Here is a 19,190-nt window from a genome sequence, read left to right as displayed (position 1 = left end):
TAGTATAGATTTATTAATAAGAGTCTTTCTATAAAATAATAAAGTTTAATTTAAAAGGAAAAATAGTCGTATTTAAGCGACGTTCTCTATATAAAGCGATTTATTCTTCGAAGAGCTTAATTAACTTAATTAACTATTATATAAATCTATTAAACATCTATAAATCTGAAAAGTTTCTACTAAATTTCAAATTACTAATCTTACGAATAGGGCTGAAATTAAGAATTTCGTCGATTTAATAACTATCTTAAAAATTAATTAAAAATTCCGCCGATTTAGTAACTATCTTAATCTTTTTTATTAGTTCTATTAGTTTAATAGTAATATATATAAAAAAGAAAAGTTCTAATAATCGACGTTATAATAATAAGGTTCTATAATAATAAGTATTAATATTAACTTAAATTTGACTACGAAATTAGATAATTTAATAAAAATTAGTTATATAAGTAATACTCTAATATAGCGTATAATAATACGTATATTAATAATAATATATATTAATATTATATATACTCCGTATATAGAATAATACTTAGAGTATATTACGTAAAATTTTTAAAGTTATTAAAATTTTTTAAAGTTACTAAACTAGCGAAACTAGCGGAAAGAGTTAGATATAGATAAAGTCTACTTAATAAACTAAATCGTACTAAATCGTACTTATAGTGCGAACTCGATGGAAATTATACGGAAAGGAACTTTTTAGATTTATAGATAAAGACTACTTTATAGATAAATATCTTATTATTTTAGAAATATAATATACGTACACCCCCTTTTATATATATATACACCCCGTTCTAATATATATATACCCCCTTCAAATCCGATTAGCTTCCGCGCGGCCGCTAGCCGTATAAGATATAAATCTTATATATAGCTAGAGTAGAGTCGAAAGAGATAGAGCTATATAAGGCGGATAGCGAGGTAATTAATAGCGAGGTAGACGTAATACGCGAGCTTATATATAGAATAACGAGATTATATTTAATATCTTTTAGCTATAGAAAGAATAGATAGTTAATAGATAGTAAATATTTAAGTACGATAGTTATATTTCTAGTAGTAACGAGAGAGGATATATCTGCAAATCTGAAAAGTTTCTTTTCGTACGATTTCCGCCGAGTTCGCACTATAAGCACGATTTAATACGATTTAGCCTATTAAGTAAACTTTATCTATATCTAATTCTTTTCATTAATTCTATTAATTTAGTAACTTTAAAAATTTTTTAATAACTTTAAAAATTTTACGTAATATACTTTAATATACTTTAAGTACTATTCTATATATATATAATATCAATATATATTATTATTAATATACGTATTATTATACGCTATATTAGAGTATTATCTACGCGACTAATTTTATTAAATCGTTTAATTCTATAATTAAATTTAAGTTAACGTTAATACTTATCGTTATAGAACTTTATCGTCGCAACGTTAATTATTAGAACTTTTCTTTTTTATATATATTATTGCTAAATTGATAGAACTGACAGAAAAGGTTAGAATAGTTACTAAACCGGCGGAATTTAGGCGGATTCTAATCAGATTTGCTGATCCGACGGATTTTGTGATTTCCGCGACAAACGCGCGATCAGCAATTTCAAATTTTGCAGGAACTTTTCAGATTTGCAGATGTAGCCAGCCAATCAGCTATCGCCATAGAAGGACAATCCAAAGACCTCACCATTCGACGATTTGAAACCGTCTGATCTTTTAGACTTTATCAGGAGAGGTCTGGGAAGGCTTGCCTTACTTACCACCAAGAGTCTCGGCTAGCGATGCGCGATGACCGTCAGAATGCATTCGTGACAGTAATGACAGTAATTACCACATTTTGGCCGTTAGCACTGTAATCTCTGTAATCTCCGGATAGAAGTTCCTCCGAGCGTGACTAAGCCATTTGATTGGCTGAAAATGCTCCAAAGTGAGGTCTTGGCGGTCTGCGGGCAGAGATCCTGTAGAGAAACAAGCCAAATATCAACATTCTCATATATATTCTTCTATATATCCATTAGTATGCCTCCCAGACCCCTTGACTATACCGTCCGCAATGCATTCGACATCACAGTGCATGGAAATGATGCAGCCAAGGTTAGTTTCTCTCGTGGTACGGCCATCTTTCATGAATACCGTTATTTGATAGCCGAAATTTTCATTTCAAAACCCCTGGAATCTCCGAAAAAACCTTGAAAAGTAGCCTCAAAACATCAGACGAAAGGTAGTACACTAGTGTAAGCCACTACCTAATCGGGTTAGCTGTCAGGCCTCCTATTCGTGACCGTAATGACCGTCCGCAGACATGTCTGCAGCAGACAAAAGTCTTGGCGGTCGCATCGCTAGTCTCGGCAATATTCCCCAGTAAGCTATGTGCGGGGTTTATACCTTATGCGGCTAGCGGCCGCGCGGAAGCTAATCGGATCTGAGGGGGTGTACATGTATCAAAAGGGGGTGTACATGTATAAAAAGGGGGTGTACGTGTATCACTTCCCTTGTTTTACTACATTACACATAGTTTATGGACTGAAATAGCGGAGAAAGGTGGCTAGCAGCAGCTTTATTATGGAGAACACTAGTGGTAGCCCTACCAAATTTGACCAATTATCTCTATGCGCTAATGTTAGTATGCCAAGATTCTCGAAGCCCAGTCATTCTCGTTATCCGATCATGGACGTTACCCCAAAAGGTATTACACGTAATTATCTGATGGGTAGACTTTAGGGGGTTTCGGGGGGTTACACCCCGGAGAAACCCCTCTTAACTCAAAAACCTATCAACCTAAGGTACCTTCTCTCCCAATCGATGGCATCGAAGCGCAATTCGAGTCATCGAACTTGGGACTCTGATGTCCTTTGCAAGCTTGACTCATCCACCACAAAGGTCATGCGATTATCAAATATCGCCCTGGATACCAATCAGCATCTCGTCAGCTGTAGCCGTAAAGTCACACTCGCGAAATGGCCGACAACGCCACCACCGCTATCAAACCATTCAAGGTACGCGCAGGGTGCCAAGAAAGGAATTCTTGGCTTACGCCTACCAGATTGCCATTACAGACAGTGAGCTGGACCTTCTCCAGCGCAAGTCGAGCTGACACGCTTACCCTCAAACGTCGCCGGCGAACATGGGCTGAACAGAATGGTGTCACTCTCACGGTGATGGAAGATACCATCACTTACTGGCGCCATCATTACAGTTGGCGGGACGAGGAGGCCCGCTTGAATAGAATGGCTGGCCTGGCTCTTTTCAAGGAGTAAGCAAAGCTCTCCCAAAACTCAATGCAGCTGCCTTTCACGTCGTTGCTCCTTCCGTTCCTGGATTCGGCTTCTCCTCTTGCCCAAACAAGACTGGCTTCAAGCACAGGCAGGATGCAGGGGTGATGCACAAACTCATGTCGAGGCTCCACTATAGCGAGTACGTGGTGCAAGGCGGAGACTGGGGCGCGATGATTGTCTGGGCAATCGCCCACTCTTACCCAGAGTCTGCCAAGGCGCTCCATGTCAACCTTCTATCATTGACCGAGCCAGACTATAACTCTAAGCCTGAGTATACGGAGTTCGAGGAACGCTCTCTCCGACAGCGCGAACATTTTGATACAAATGAATTCGCCTACTACCTCGTACAGAATACCAAACCTCGCACTCTTGGATGCGCGATGCATGACTCTCCAGTCGCCATGCTAGCATGGATGGCGGATAAGCTGTTCACATGGTCTGACTCATATCCCTGGTCTCCTCTCCGACTGAATTGATCACCTGGACACTACTGCATCACTTCCCAGGACCAACGGGAGGCTTTTACATTTTATAGGGAGAATAGTGCTACCGAAATGATGAGCGGAGCAGATGCCGACAAATTTTTGGAAACCCCAACAGTTGTCAGCGCTTTTGCGAAGGAGGCAGAAATGGTTCCTCGATCTTGGGCCGAGAGAAAGGCCAATGTTGTTTTCTGGCAAGAACATGAAAGCGGTGGACACTTCGCGGCCTATGAGAAGCCGGAAGAGTTCGTTGATGATCTTGTCAGGTTCTTTCCATCCATTTGGAAGCCGTAGAATCCAAAACACCTTCCGAATCTGAAGGCTGACATGGTGCCCGTCTGCCGCATATTGGATTCAAAAGTCACTTCAAATCATGGAGAATAAAGTTCAAACACAGGATGGTAGTGATTGTGCAGTCCTCCGAGAGAACTACACTGGGGTATTCGACAATCCAGTACAGGGAGGCAAAGGTCTTATCTTTGGGTCTGAACACGCAACACACACGAACCCCAAAACACTCCACTTACCATAGTACCCGGCCCATCGCACAATCTCGTTTCCAATCTGGGCACACTGTGAGACCTAACACCCGCTCCAATCAGAGGCGAGGTTTCCTCTTCCGCGTTTCACCGTTCCGCTCCGCTGCAATTTACCGCCCGCTCCCCTTAACTATCCTTCGTGGAGGTCTGGTCTTTGAATTCATCGCCAATATTCTTATGCTACGACTGCAACGGTGTTTCCTTCACTGGCAGCTGGACCTGCAACACCCTCTGTTTACCAGAATCATTCACCCTAAAACAACACCACATTGCTTGCCAGACCTTGTATCTAAATTCTAGCTTCTCGAGTGCTTTTGCTATCTATACCTGATTGCCGAAAGCAAACCTGTTTGTTGATCGAACACCACGAGGGTATTCCACCTTGTCTGCTTCTTGATTAGATTGGCCTCGGCCCTGGGACCACAGGCCTCGAAAATTCGCCCAGAAGATATCCCAACATATTCCCCAACCAAATTTGGAGTCTTGGACGGCGAGGAATTCATGGAATGGATATTAGAGGAAGTTGGCAAAGGCAGTAGGACTCTAGCATTAGCGGAAGGCTCATACCACGTGAATCCTGGACCTCAGGCGCACATCTTCTTCTCAAAACTAGCAAGTGTCACGATATGGATGGACTCTGTCAATTTGACCATGACGGAGGTTGGACTTACAGCCTTCAACTTCTACGAGTGCTCCGATCTCATCACCTACGGCCCAACGGTCTGGTGGGACACGCCTGGATTTTCTCAAGCTACAATAACGGAAGTCAAGAATACTGGGAATAACAATTACAAACAATATAGGGTTCCATCTCGACGATGGCTATAATTCTTCGTATCTCTTCAACGCGACTACTGGACAACTAAACGCCGAGTACATCCATCCCAGCACTGGTCGACTCCAGGCTGGCCCGGGCTGGAGTACTGTCACCGGAATTCCCAGCCCTGTCAGTGGACAAGCGAAAACATACAGCGTGGCATTACTGAACAGCTACTTCACGCCATTTACAGGTTATAAGCTTCTCGCACGTGGAGAGTTCATATTTTGTAATCAAATCACCAACAGCAACAATACCATCATCAACGACTTTACTTTACTCAATTGCGCGGGTTTTGGCTTCTTCTCTGGCGCCAATAGAAAAACGACCTTTAACTCATTCTCCCTGAAATCCGCATCTTTTCCTCCCTTAGCGAGGCACTCAACTTCCAGCCCGCTCCAGCTCTGCAGATGGGATTCACAGCAGTGGTGTATATGTTGGCCCGACGTTTGACTCGTGCCTTCTTTCTGCTCTGGATGATGACTGCATGGCTGTACATGGGTCACTATCCGAAATGCGAGGTGTGGGGTCATCTGTCAACTCATTCATCTTGCTTACGGGAGAGGCTGTCCCTGGGGATGTTCTTCGCTTCTATTCCCATGGAAACTACGACGTTCTCGGAAATGCTTCAGTGACAAGCGTCAGCCTTCAGTCTACTCCTCTTGAGATAACGGTGAATTATCTTCCTCAAGAAGTTCAAGACGTGGTAGACAATGCGTACTGGACGAATCAAATGAGGGTTGGCTCTGATTTCAACGTTCTGAATGTGAGCAGTACCTTCCCAACTTCATGATGCATACTGGATCGCTCTTAGACGCATACCGTACGTCCTCCTTCCACCACCGGTTGCCGTTCTCCTAAGCTAATGTCATCTAGACCGGAAATCGAGGTCGCGGCGCCAATATCAAAGCCTCCGATGGCCTAATTGCCAACAATCTCTTCTTCGAAGGTGTCGCGTACGGCGATCTAGACCTAGGCCCGGAGTTTAGCTCCTGGGGCGAAGCAGACTACGTGCATAAACTCACCATTATCGACAACACTGTCCGTGACTGTAACTACCTCAGCAAAGCAGCCGCTGCAGTCATGCTTCATGGCGATGGTGATAACCCTATGGATGGGAACACAAACATAACCATCAATGGGCTTACAATCGCCAACACCACAGCGTCGAACCTATACATTGGCGCTAGTGAGGCAGTGAGCCTCGACGATGTATGGGAGTCATGGCCAGGTGCTGTAGCTACTTTCGAGAACGTCAGCTTCAAAGGTGCGATGGGGAATAGGTGCATTGAGGGAAAGATTGGCAAACAAGGAATCATGATCGCAACTTTGGAGGGTACCGTTAACGGGCTGGGTGAATCTGCTGTCGCGATGTGATGATAGGTGGATGTCGGAAGGGACTTGTAGTGTCACGACAGTCCCAGTGGTTGCCTCCAAAGTCAGAACTCTGAGACCATGTCCTGGCTCGCCAAGGTGGAGCTTGGGCGGACAGACCCCTTGCATTGACTCGGCGGCCGTTTATAATTTATTATGCGCTGATATCTTGTCATATGATGGGACCGAAGCCACGTAAGGCCCGTATTATGTAAGGCGCTGGAATGCGACCGCGTACTTGTTCCATTCCAGGCACGCGTGTTCCAAGGTATACATAGTGGGAGGTTTCCTTTCCTTTGCTGATTCGGACCTCCCAGTGCTCAACCCAACTGACGTTATGATGATTCCGTACGCGACAACAGTCTCGATTTTTCTTTTCATTTTCTCTTGCTCCTCCTTAGCATTCCCCGGATTGAAAGGCCTCCAGCAGCGCGAGATCTGCTACGAGACAGACACTCTTCTCTCATTTCAATTAAATATAGCCGATTCCGTACCGTACTGCATTTCTCTACTTTCCATCTCCGACTCTACGACCTTGGAAGGACCTACGATATCTCACACGTGTGCCCTGCGTACCCTAGATTGCGCCAACACTGACGAATCGCAGTACCACCATCTCCACTGTTACGACAACTAGTTACGATACAGTCGTAAAAGTCACCGTCGCCCAATTTACAGCATTCACCACCACGACCATCACGAGCGGCGATACATTACATAAACGCCAAGATAATGTGTCTGACGTGCCCTTCGTCGTCGCTCCTGTACCCATCATAGCAACTGCGACCGCTGATGACCCCATCGTCACCAAATTTCCGAACATCGCGCAAAATGCCTCGATTGCCGCAGAGGCTTATAGTGCCTGTTCGTGCCTGTCGATCACGTCCAGCACGGTCACTGCACAGCCAACTATACAGTTTGTATGAACAGTCCCTCTCCAGGAAATGTGAAGGACTGGCTAACGAGAGGCACAGACAAGGACGATCAACGGCTTCGATTTGGAGGCCCTCGGAACCACCACAATCACAAGTGGAACGACGACACTGACAGCCACGGTCATTGTGTTGCCCTTGCCTGTTGCAAGCCACAATGTCTCTGATTCAACCGTCTCTACACCAAGTTTGGGCTATCCACTACCAGGGAGCCTAGTCCCAACAAGCATTCCAAACTTCCCTTTCTCTGGTCGCCCTTTCCCTACTTTGAACATTACCACAATCTCTACCTCAATCCCTGCTGGCATCTTTCCAAGTGTCAACAGTACCGCGAACTCTATCATCCCTATCTCTGGTCGCCCAACGCCGACCTTCAACTTTACCGCGAATCCTACCTTGCCAAGGTCGGGCTTCCTGCCTTCGCCCACCATGAACATGACGGTGAACTCAACCCTGCCAAGATCCGGCCTTTTGCCTATGCCAACGGCCAATTCCTCAGCAAACTTGACTCTGCCAAGACCTGGCCTCTTCCCGTTGCCAACCGTGAACTTGACAACCAATTTTAACGCTTCACTATCCGGCCGCTTGCCCCCGCGGATCTTGAACACAACGGGTTCCGGCCGTCTGCCTCTACCTTCCATGAATGCAACAGGCAGACCCCTGTCTCCAACTACGGGATTCCTTTCCTTACCAACATTCAACGGAACGAACAGGACCCTTTCTTTATCGGGTAGCGCGCTAATACCCACAGGAGTAACCTTCCCACTTTCTGATCGCTTACCGTTTTTGACTTTGAACGCAACAAGACCTTCCGTCCGCGTACCATTTCCGACTCTGAACTCAACTTTTCTACCTGCCACTCTTCTAACAGGCACTGCCCCGCCACTCTCAGCCTCCGGACAACCTCGCTTACCTCTTAATGTTTCCTCCAGCTCCGTTCCCGTCAGTAACACCTCAACCATCACCCCTTTCCAACCAGTCGGCACGCAAATCTCCCCAGTCGGCTGCCCCACCATCAACAACGCAACCTTTACCACGTCCTCCGGCGACCAATATCAGCTGAGATGCTCCGTGGATTACCCAGGACGCTCATTCGTCGACCTCGACGAGCCGGATCTGGAAGGTTGTATTCAGAAATGCAGCAACATCAACGCCGCTTTGTCGCAAACACCTTGTCACGGTGTCTCATTCCTGCAGTACGCTGCTGGCGTTCATTGCAAATTGTTGACCCAGGCTGATTTACTGGAGGGTACGGGCAACGCCTTGGCTGTTAGTGGCGTATTGTTCAATGGGGTTGCGCAGCCTGTCGTTGGGGTGAAGTGATGTTTGCGAGTATTTCCTTCAGCTAAATAATCGTGCTCCACACATATCTACTTCGTACCTCGGTAGTCCCGGGTCTTGCTCTAGTGTCTGGCGGTCACCACGAAGTCCACGATTAAGGCTACGAGAATGTTTTTCTTTTGTTCTCTGTCCTGGGTTCTTCGCAAAGTAGACGGTATGCCCGCTAAACCAATAATCTATGCTCAATCATCAATCAAATCCAGAGGTTCTGCTATCTGCTTGGTGTGGAAGCCCGCGAGAATCTAATTGTCTGCCATCTGCTGTCTTACAGTCTTGTACATTGGTGGAATATAACACAAGACTGCGTTGCCGAATTCCCGGTTTGGGTCCAAAACTGTATGATATCAGTGGCTGGGCATCTGTGCTTATGATGGGTCCTGCATGAGTAGGATCAAATGGTTTTCGATACGCTATGATAGTGCTCCGTTTTCTACACTAAGTGTATGAAATCTGGTCCTTGCCGCACAACGAAAAATACATCCCATCTTATTTCCGCCATTTGACCACAAAATATATTTAAAATAAGACCCCACCTGGTTCTGGTCGTGTCCTAATAGCACGACTCTACCCTCTTATTAAGGTTCCCAAGCGCGTAAAGAAAAAGTCATTCATATTTCCACTGGGCAGATTCGCATTACAGATTTGGGCACCTTCTGCAAAGACCTGGTACATGGTGCTATCTTCAGTGTAAGACAGGGTGCAAATCCTCCAAACCCACCTCCTGCGTAGCCGACATGCCAAACGATGGACTGAGCCTGTAAATGAAGCCAGTGTGCCCAACGCCGGCCTGTATGAAAGTCATGCTAAAGCGTGATTCTGAACGCTCACGGTGGGATCATTGTAAGCCAGATCAGCAAGTGATGGAGAGTAATGGAACAGAAACAGCCATCTTCTCGTTTGAGTGATAGATTGCTTCATTTGCAGTACCTGGGTTTCTGGAAGCTAGTAAAGCGCAACAAGATGACTTCTCCACTTCCCACTCATGGCCCCATCGATTGATTCCGATATGGAGTGTATGGGAATCTTGAGGCGTTGAAAAACCTTGCTCCATGCTAAACTCAAACGGTAATGACCACCTTCTTCGCTGAAACACCCTTCTTCTGTGCTTCAAATCCATCTTGGATGGACTCGAGGCCTTTCCCAACAATCCAAGGCTCGGGTGCCGGAATGTATTTACCCTCCGCGAGCGCCTTTGGTAGAAAGTCAACAAAGATCGCCGGACCGACCTCGTTGTCTTTCAGCGAACTCCCCCAAACCATGTTAGCCTCAACACCGCCGGGCTTGTTCTCGGGAATAGGCGGGGCTGAGGAAACAAATTTGGTCCCAGTGGCTTTGTCGACCACCTCGAAGCTGGCCTCAGATGATCCGGCCGCGTGGAATAGACCGGCGAACTGCTTGTTCTTTAATGCGGAAACCAGATCGTCGACAACGGTCTTGCTGTTGTAGTCAAACATCTTGCTTGCGCCAAGCTTTTGGAGGTGGTCGAAGTTCTTGAGTGAGGCAGTAGAGAAAACCTCATAGCCACCAGCAACGGCAAGCTGAATGGCATTCGAACCAACAGAGGAAGCGCCACCCCAAACAATTATAGTCTTTCCAGTGGGCTTCGGAGGCACAGTGGGGTGCTGGAGAGCTAGTTGATCTTGTTGGAATAGACCGCAGGCGGCTACGCACAGACCCAAAGGGAAGACGGCGGCTTGGGCATAAGACATGCTGTCGGGAATCGGTGCTGCCAAGACGGTTTGGACGACGCTGTACAGCTGGTATGCCCCCTCAGAAGGCTTGTTCTTATCTTGTCCAATCGACATTGCGAGGATACGATCACCCTTCTTGAAGCGCACGACACCACTGCCCACTTCGACTACCTCGCCGGCGATGTCGGATCCGGTGATGAGAGGGTATTTCATCCAGTCGAAGAGTGCATTCTCTTGCACAAGCCAGTCGATGGGGTTGACAGCCCAGGCTTGATTCTTGATGACGATCTCGTTTTCCGAAGGAGGTGTGTATGGAGCGGATTGGACGTTAAGCTTCTCTCCCACGGCGTTTTGCCACGCAGCGCTGTTGGACGCCATTCTATAGTCTGTCTGAGGACAGGAAATGGATCTTGCTGAGAGCTACAAGATAACAGGCTCCTTTTTGTAGTAGGATGAGTGAAAAAGGGGGAAGTATCTTAATCTGAGGATAGAAAAGATGAATGAAATACAAAGACGAGAAATGGAATATGAAATGAATATGAATTCTTGATAGTGCTCTTTTCGGATTCCCCGCTTTTCGCCACAGCTTGACTGGGGGCTAGTGAGGGAGAGGCACAGCACACACTTATGGCAGGATAGCCGAGATTGCCATGTTGGAAGAGCCTTGAATAGGCGGTGTTCCCACCTGTTTTTTGCTCCTCATTCTTGTTCCTCTCGTCGCAAGAAGAGGTTTTTTGGACTTTTCCCACCCACCCGCGCCTTGTTTTTTCAGCGTTTCCTTGTACTTAGACTCCAGGTCCTCTACCTTACGTAGAGGGAGTTTTCCTAGGGCTGAGCTGCATAGTGGACCGCTGTCTACATGCTGCTGGGCCTTAGGACCCAGCCAATCATCATTTAGAACTCATTTGTGCGTGTAGTTTTCGTGGGACGTTTAGCGAGACAGCACTAGCGCCGATCTAAATCCGATAAATCCATGATACGAGTAGGCGTAATTGTTGTAGTTTGGCCCCCAGTCATCACCCATTCATGCCAGCCACCTCGTATTCCGAAACACTTGATTTACCACTGTGTGTAGAACGGTGTCCAGAGATCTCATGAGAAAAACAATCATCAATTCTACGTTCTTTAACAATATCCACCTTGCACTTTCTGGCAGTGTGGGGTTTGGAGACAAAGCCAACTACAGCTTTCGAGTGAGGCCACTATGGACAAGGCGGACTATTATATGACGGATGATAAATTGGCGAATAGGCGGAATGGGGAAATTTCACGGCGGCTGCGAAGAAGGGAGGAAAGAAGGCGGCATGTGGAGCATCTTGCCTGCTGCGGAAGGAAGCTGATGATATGACTCGAGGGCTCGAGACGAGTCTGGCTGGTGAGATGCTCTGTGTCCGTGTTTAAAAGGCGCAGATGAGGGTTTGTGCGGAACGGCTGTTGGGATTGGGGATGAATTTTTTTTGCTGTGGATTATGATGAAGACCAAAGAGGCCGTGCGCTAGTCTTTTGATTCGTGTAACGAAGACGAAGTTTGCTTCCCAAATCGTTCTATCCTCGGGAGCACATCTGTAAAAGGAAAGTGAGTGGGAGGGGGAGGGGAAAGGAGGGAAAGGTGGGGGCGAGGCTGTGCGGCGGGAGGATGTACATAATACGAGTCAACAACGGGAAGTTCGTATTGGTAAGAGTCGATGGTGGTGGTGGTGGGATGATCTGACGAAACACAGCTGATGTTGCTCGAACGGACAGGTTGAGGCGGCGTGGCTACTCATGTTTTGGGATTCAGTTAACAGATTTCGCATGCATTTCGAGCGAAGAGCCCAAATGTCCAAGCTACCAGAAGCTGCTGAACGTGTCACTTCCTCTGGAAGTTTGCCTGTGAAGAATGTTGCGAAATGACCCATGACCCGGGGATCGGAAGCGATAGCATATATTAGATCTTTATCCAATCTCTAACGACGGTTCTCCGACCTTTTGGAATACTGTATTCGCATGCACTCATACTATAGCACTGTCAATCAATCACTCCGAGCAGCTGCCATGGCTGCGGTGACGCTTATTTATTTAGTAACAGGCACGCTGATATGATCCCTTTCTAAGGTCACTGCACCTCCTGTTGGTTGAACCGGAATCGAGCAATATTGCGAGCAGCCTTCTGTGCTAAATGGGCTTCAAATCGACGCCAACGTGAGGTTGTCATCTATGATATCGCCACATCAAAATTGCACAAAGCCTTGTCCGATCAACATGTAACAATGACAGACGATGTAACGGACAATCCCGGGAGAAAGGCAATACGATTGTTTGAACACAAAGAACATTTAAAGTTGAGTGACTTGAGTGCTGGAGTGCTGCTATTGATTAGGTGGTACCCTCCTTTCTATCTTCCTATCCCCAAGACCCTGCACTTGACTCACACTCTACAACATAAGCCTGACTCGGAGACAGATCTTTCTTGACCCACCATGGACAGAAAACAATTCGTCTCCCAACTCTTGAGGAGGGAGAATAGCGTGCAAGTGGAAGAGGGTCAGGAATGTCTGATCTGTAAAGAAGAGTATGGCGCAAGGTCTTCCGAAACCGGGACGGCGGAGAGGCAGATCCGCTTGCCCTGCAATCCCAAGCACACGGTGGGCTCTAAATGCATCACCGCTTGGCTACAAGCTCACAACACCTGTCCTGTATGTCGGTACGAATTCTTTCCAGCAGAAAGGAGCGACAAAGAAAGGGCTGAGCGACTGTACATTGGCTTCGCTGACGATGATGATAGCAGTGATGAAGGGGAAGATACCGATGATGAGTACTTCAGTGATGAGGGCGGAGAGACCGACGACGAAGACGAGAACATGGATGATGAAGATAGCGAAGAGGATGATGAGTATGAGAAAGACGATAACGAGGAGGAGTGACGATAAGCTTTGGGAATCCTGTGTAATCTTCTGAGCTAGAGTACTGAGGTTAATTCAATAGACGCAGAGTCTAGCCACCTGAGTTGAATCGCTGCCCAACATCGGTTAAGAAACGTCGTGACTTCCTCTCCTCCCTCGATTGCACGTTGGCGCGTAGGCTTCGACAGCTTGCATGTTCCGGCTCTCCATCTTGGAAGATACCTGACTTGTCCCATATCGTCGGCTACCAGCGTTGCATGTTATAGGGTTACCGAAGGCCAGCAACACTGTTTGATGCATACCCACCATAATTTGCGAAGGTTTCTTGCTCACAGAGTCTCTGTACCGTATACAGTGTACAGGTTGGCCAAGGACAGTAAACCCGGCAGTTCACGCAGTAGAAAATCCCTGGAACATCAACAAGAGCAGCATCAACCAGGAGAACTTCCCCCTCGCCTGACCGTTGTACTGAGTCCGCCATATCAGATATAAATTTCGGAGAGATACCTATAATCTCTGTGAATAGGAGAACTTCCAGTGTTACAAGTCGTCACTTTCTCTGAGCTTGTGCCTGGCTTTCGGGTTCCGAGACTATCGACCATGCTGTGTGACTTGCACGTACCCAGAGGTTGCTTCCTGATGTACCCATCGTATAGTCGTTCAACGGCTCACTTGTTTGTCGTTGTTTGACTTACGATTGCCATGCACTGAGTAAGATTCAGCAGTGAAACGTCTTCCAAAGATAAGAGAATGTAGCATATAAAATGCATGAAGGGTAAAAGGCCTTGATGAAATCGTGGCAGTCCTACAGTTGCCCCAAAACAGTGACGCTTTACACCGAACTTTTCTGAAAACCTTAAATTATTTGCAGGGCAAATCTGTAGGGGTGGTATAATCCACGCGTGATGCTAGCAAAAGGTGGCCATTTTCACAGATTTTATCCTAAACTCGCTATTTCATCTGCAAGAAAAACCCTTCTTATAGAGAAGAAGCCGAGTTGTTTTGGTCGATAACCACAAGTATGTGCGCAATCGAAAAGAAAGAAAGCCGTCTCATGTTATGAATTTAAACCCTCTCCATGCATGATCTATGCTACATTCTCTTACACGGAAAATGCGGTTGGTCAAGTATAGTTTTTTTAGAACTCGGCATCCTTGTGGAAATGGTGGTCGTCATTAGAGGCCTTCTCGAGAAAAGACATAACGGCGAGAAGTAAGGAGCCTAAGTTGGCGATAGGTCGCGCTCCTCTATTAGCCTAATCGTCAATGTGAAAGAGCTGAGAGTGAGTGAGAGCATGACATAGGTTGTAGAATCAAATGAGAAGCTTCATTTCCTGTCTGAAGAGTTGAAAGCTATACAACATTACCGCTTGCTGGCTTGAAAACTATCCCACTTCATGTCTCCGCAACAGGGCTAGATCGCTCAATGGCTACGTGTCTAGGACAACCCCTAAACACCAGCTCCGGGTGCCCAAAGCACGAGATGCATTTAGGCATGGGTATCATCAATCATTTCTTCGTCGCTCCTTCCTTCCGTCTCACCTTGATCGTGGCCTTCATTGGTGGCAACGAACTCTGGCCAAACCAAATGTTGGGTGGTCGACTCTTCAAAGGCTCAACATCGTAGTTCATCACCATGTACGCCAGCAGCAGCTTCATCTCTAGCGATACAAAGAATCTTCCAGGACATGCATGACGTCCGTGCGAGAACGGAAGGAAGATATCCGATGTGGTGATTAGTCCAGTGTTCTTGATTCCGTTGACCTCGCTGTGCACTGTTGATGCATCAGCTTCTTCTCGAGGCCTCGAGAACCGGAACGCGTCATAGGTGTTGGGATCTGGGTAGATCTCCGGGTCATGCTGGACGCTGTGCATGTCCACCCCTATCAACACGCCTTGGGGAGCTCGCCACCCTTCCGCTTTGTTCTCAATGCCTTCCTCGGGCATCACTTTCCGCAAGACATTCCTTGTCATGAAGTTGCTGACCCGCATACTTTCCCGAATGGCGGAGTCGGACCGGTGGCACCGCCCCAGTCCGGCTTTCGTCCACTGTCCGTCTTCTTCCGTCAATACCCTTTCAGCCTCTTCTCGTATGCCTTCTAGCCAGTTCGAGGAGGAAGGCGAGGAAAGGAGGTCGAAGATGGTATTGGTGACGGTCAGGGCAGTGGTATGGATGGCGGCGAAGTTGAGCGGCATGAGACGTCGAGAGATCATATCTGGTGTTAGCTCATCGTGCCGGCCTTCTGCCGTGGCGAGATTGATGTGCCAGCTTATGTAGTCGTTTGGCTCATTCCATTGGAAGCTGGGATCCTCTTGCTTCCTCTTGAAATTGGCTAGCCGCTCATTGATGATTGGCAGAGTGTATTTGGTCGTATTCCGCCAGTGACGGGTATTTGGTATGGTTATTAGAGGTCCGATGATGGGTTTGAGGATGCGAGGTGTCAGCCGCAGATAGATTGAAGCGGAGGATATGACATCCATAGCGAACTTGCCCATGTTCTTCAAAAAATCTTCGTTCCGACAGATTGGCAGTCCAAGCATCATTCGGTTCGTGATACTTGGTATGATTCTCATCATGTTCTCCCAAATGCCAATCTCTTTCCATGCCTTTGTATCCTTGCCCCATGTCTGATCCATTGCCACCTGTATTTCCTCCCACATATCTGGAATCAAGGGAGCGATCCGCCGCGGTAGGTATTTATGGATAACGTGTTCATGGTATGGATCTTTGAGGATCTGAGGGGTGGTGAAGGCATAGTCGCCTTCGAGAGTGTCGTAGTGGAATGCAGAGGTACTGAGGATGTTGTCTGGTTGTTCGAGAAGCCACGGCATTTGCGAGCGTGGGAGAACGACTTGAGGTTTGCCGGAGATGTCAGGGAGGATGTAGGACATGTTCTTCTTGCCATACTGTGCAAATCGGTCACCTCGAGACAGTAGATGGACCTGGTGTATCTAGAAGCTATCGTACCTTACTGTATCCGACCTCAAGCCACTCCCTGACGCTGCTGAAGCTTGCCAGATTGGCCCTGGTATCGGCGAATACCTTGCTTGGGTTCCTCCCAACCCATGGTAAGGTTGCTGGTATATTCGACACCGCAGTCAGGCGGTTGTAGAAGGAGTAGACGAGCAAGAGGAGTATGGGTATGGCGACGGCGGGACTGGAGAGACGTTGGAGAAAGGCGTCCATGTTGTGTAACGTGTAACCTTGGCGCTGTGTTCTTGGCAACGGCGGTCGGGGTGGTAGAGCACGTTGAGAGTCTCTACATGAAGAGCTTGACGTTACCAATGGCGTCAAGAGAAGGAAATCTGATTCTAGTAAAGGCAAATAAAGTAATAATGGGCTTACTTGCGGACAGGCTCTCTTTAAGAAATATTTTAAAGAGATACTTTAAGAGAAGATATTCGAGAGGGATTTAAATAAATATATGCTGGGGCGTAGGCTACCTAGTAGTGAAAAGCTAGCCAAGCATTATGAGAACATTAAGAACATCGCTATAATTAAATATATTTACGATACTATATTTAATTAATTCTTCGAATCCTCTCTATAGCGATATCTAAGAAATAGATTATATCGTTAATTAATTTTAGAATATATAAGATTCTCTATAATCTTATAATTATTATATCGAATTATAATAGATATCGTTAAGTAGAAATATATATTATAATTAAATATTAATCGTTCTAAGAAGATTAAGCGAGACTCGCTTTATATTTAAGAGTATATATTCTCGAGAGTATTAAGTAACTAGTTATAACGTATTCTATCGTCGTTATCGTCGTTATTATTCTTATTATTCTTATTATTCTTATTCTTATTATTCTTATCTTCGTTATTCTTATCTTTACTCGTAATAACGATATCGATAATATCGTTATATAGTTTTAAAATAGTATTATATTTATAGAGAATTCGAGTATCTTCTAACTATTCTATTATATCTCGAAACTCTTTATCTCGCTATTATTATTAAATATAAATAAAATTCTTATAGTTTTTTTAAGTAAGAAGATTATAATCTCGATATAAATTCTATATATTAAAGATTAAACGTTATATAAGATCTTAATAGCGAAATTTAAAATTATTATATCGAAGAGAAGAATTAAAAAGAAGTATAGTAGACGATTTATTAAAGCCTTCGAATATATATTAAAAAGATTTATAAAATATTATAGACTAAGATTAATAGTCTATTATTATATTATAAGTAAAGGCCTATAAATTAAATTTATAAAGTTAGATTTTTCTAAGTTAAATCGAATTTTAGTCTTAGTTCTAAGTTAAATTAAACTCTAATCGCTTACTATATATTTTTAATCTATTTTTATTACTATAAAATTAATTTAATCTATATTACTATATAATATATAGATATATATATACGAAGAGAGGCGCGTTAAGGCTTAATTAGAAAGGTCTATTAAATATAAAGAATTAATTTATAATAATTACTTATAAAAAATAGAGAAAGACTATATTCTTATAATAAGAAGTATTAAAATATCGAAAAGAAATAGAGATAATATATTAATTAGTGATATAAATCCTATAATATCTTCTATTATAGTAAAATTTTTCGAATAATAAAATAATTATAGATATCGAATAATTTTAATTTATTTAAATATATATTATTTAATATTTCTTTTATAGAGATCTAATTAACTATAATTATTATAGTAGATTTTTCTCTTATAATATTATTATAATAATATACTATATTAATATAATGGAAATAATAAATTAAATTATAGTAGTATTCTTCGCTTATTAAGTAATAATTTAATATAGAATTATAAAGAGTATATAACGTAAGATCTTAAAGAGTTAAGTTATATTTTTAATACTAAGAGTCTTATTATCGCTTAATTTCTTCGTAATATTCTCTATAATATTCTTTATAATATTCTTTATATTTATTTATTATAATTTCTTCTCTTACTTCTTAATATAGTAAGAATAATAAATTAAATTATAGTAATATTCTTCGCTTATTAAGTAATAATTTAATATAAAATTATAGAGAGTATATAACGTAGAATCTTAGAGAGTTAAGCTATATTCTTAATATTAAAAATTTTATTATCGCTTAATTTCTTTATAGTATTCTTTATATTCGCTTACTATATTAACTTCTCTTATATTAGCTAAATAGATTAATATAAGATTATAGAGAATAAGTCTATTATATTACTACTACTAATAATTATCTTTATAATATTCTTTATAATATTCTTTATATTTATCTATTATAGATTCTTCTCTTATTTAATTAAGTATATATTAGATTATTAGAAATAGTCTCTATAAAAGCTCTACGAAGTCTCTATAGATAGATATTTAGATTTAAATAGAGATATCTAACTATTAAGCGTAGACACCTCCGAAATTAGCTTTTTTAGCTAAGTTACTAATAATAGTGTCTGCGCTTTATTTCAAGTCGATAGTTTAAAGAATCTGGCTAGTTACCTCGGAGCGATACTAGCTATAGCCGAGGGTGACACGCTTAGTTATTAATTTGAGAGTCGGGGGTTCGAGAACGCTTGAATCCCCCATCAAAAATCAGAAATTAGATTTTTTCAGAGGGTCGCTCGGGTAATAGTCACGCCGAAGGCGGGCCCCGAAGCCGAATATTTTCGGGCAGGACGCCCTATTCCATCGAGGACATTTCGGGCAGAACGCCCCAGGGCAAAAAGCCCAAGCAGACGCCCGGGAAAGAAACCCCGAGGCCGGCCATAGGCCTTTGATTCCTGTGCGCTAAGGCGGGGCCACAGGCCCGGAATACAGCCCCATTCCCACATTATGTACCGGTGTGAAGGCGGGGCCAAAGGCCTTTC

At 44.2% G+C, this 19,190-nt stretch overlaps 9 protein-coding genes across 9 annotated transcripts; 7 read left to right on the top strand and 2 right to left on the bottom strand.

Annotated features, from left to right (window-relative positions):
- Positions 1-2,816: 2,816 nt before the first annotated feature.
- HO173_006141 (uncharacterized protein) lies at positions 2,817-3,271 on the top strand (the record flags this gene model as incomplete). The annotated part of the gene is made up of 2 exons (XM_037308052.1): positions 2,817-3,010; positions 3,058-3,271. 2 exons carry the CDS (start codon positions 2,817-2,819, stop codon positions 3,269-3,271), a joined length of 408 nt encoding a protein of 135 aa, XP_037164826.1.
- A 134-nt stretch (positions 3,272-3,405) lies between these two features.
- HO173_006140 (uncharacterized protein) lies at positions 3,406-3,765 on the top strand (the record flags this gene model as incomplete). The annotated part of the gene is made up of 1 exon (XM_037308051.1): positions 3,406-3,765. One exon carries the CDS (start codon positions 3,406-3,408, stop codon positions 3,763-3,765), a length of 360 nt encoding a protein of 119 aa, XP_037164825.1.
- Positions 3,766-3,843: 78 nt separating this feature from the next.
- HO173_006139 (uncharacterized protein) lies at positions 3,844-4,065 on the top strand (the record flags this gene model as incomplete). The annotated part of the gene is made up of 1 exon (XM_037308050.1): positions 3,844-4,065. One exon carries the CDS (start codon positions 3,844-3,846, stop codon positions 4,063-4,065), a length of 222 nt encoding a protein of 73 aa, XP_037164824.1.
- A 746-nt stretch (positions 4,066-4,811) lies between these two features.
- HO173_006138 (uncharacterized protein) lies at positions 4,812-5,138 on the top strand (the record flags this gene model as incomplete). Its single annotated transcript, XM_037308049.1, has 1 exon — positions 4,812-5,138. The coding sequence occupies one exon, from the start codon at positions 4,812-4,814 to the stop codon at positions 5,136-5,138; it is 327 nt and encodes a 108-aa protein (XP_037164823.1).
- A 503-nt stretch (positions 5,139-5,641) lies between these two features.
- On the top strand, positions 5,642-6,504 carry HO173_006137 (uncharacterized protein; the record flags this gene model as incomplete). The annotated part of the gene is made up of 3 exons (XM_037308048.1): positions 5,642-5,893; positions 5,942-5,950; positions 6,004-6,504. The coding sequence occupies 3 exons, from the start codon at positions 5,642-5,644 to the stop codon at positions 6,502-6,504; spliced, it is 762 nt and encodes a 253-aa protein (XP_037164822.1).
- Positions 6,505-6,838: 334 nt separating this feature from the next.
- On the top strand, positions 6,839-8,756 carry HO173_006136 (uncharacterized protein; the record flags this gene model as incomplete). Its single annotated transcript, XM_037308047.1, has 3 exons — positions 6,839-7,062; positions 7,109-7,421; positions 7,476-8,756. 3 exons carry the CDS (start codon positions 6,839-6,841, stop codon positions 8,754-8,756), a joined length of 1,818 nt encoding a protein of 605 aa, XP_037164821.1.
- A 1,076-nt stretch (positions 8,757-9,832) lies between these two features.
- On the bottom strand, positions 9,833-12,363 carry HO173_006135 (uncharacterized protein; the record flags this gene model as incomplete). The annotated part of the gene is made up of 2 exons (XM_037308046.1): positions 9,833-10,855; positions 12,319-12,363. 2 exons carry the CDS (start codon positions 12,361-12,363, stop codon positions 9,833-9,835), a joined length of 1,068 nt encoding a protein of 355 aa, XP_037164820.1.
- A 561-nt stretch (positions 12,364-12,924) lies between these two features.
- Positions 12,925-13,368, top strand: HO173_006134 (uncharacterized protein; the record flags this gene model as incomplete). The annotated part of the gene is made up of 1 exon (XM_037308045.1): positions 12,925-13,368. One exon carries the CDS (start codon positions 12,925-12,927, stop codon positions 13,366-13,368), a length of 444 nt encoding a protein of 147 aa, XP_037164819.1.
- Positions 13,369-14,855: 1,487 nt separating this feature from the next.
- Positions 14,856-16,533, bottom strand: HO173_006133 (uncharacterized protein; the record flags this gene model as incomplete). Its single annotated transcript, XM_037308044.1, has 2 exons — positions 14,856-16,253; positions 16,315-16,533. The coding sequence occupies 2 exons, from the start codon at positions 16,531-16,533 to the stop codon at positions 14,856-14,858; spliced, it is 1,617 nt and encodes a 538-aa protein (XP_037164818.1).
- Between the last annotated feature and the right edge of the window lie 2,657 nt (positions 16,534-19,190).

Source organism: Letharia columbiana, assembly GCF_014066305.1.
Source record: "Letharia columbiana isolate WasteWater2 chromosome Unknown Sc0000018_s1, whole genome shotgun sequence".
Lineage (NCBI taxonomy): Eukaryota > Fungi > Ascomycota > Lecanoromycetes > Lecanorales > Parmeliaceae > Letharia > Letharia columbiana.
The sequence above is the reverse complement of the archived record's forward strand: the minus strand, read 5'-3'. Positions and strand labels throughout refer to the sequence as shown.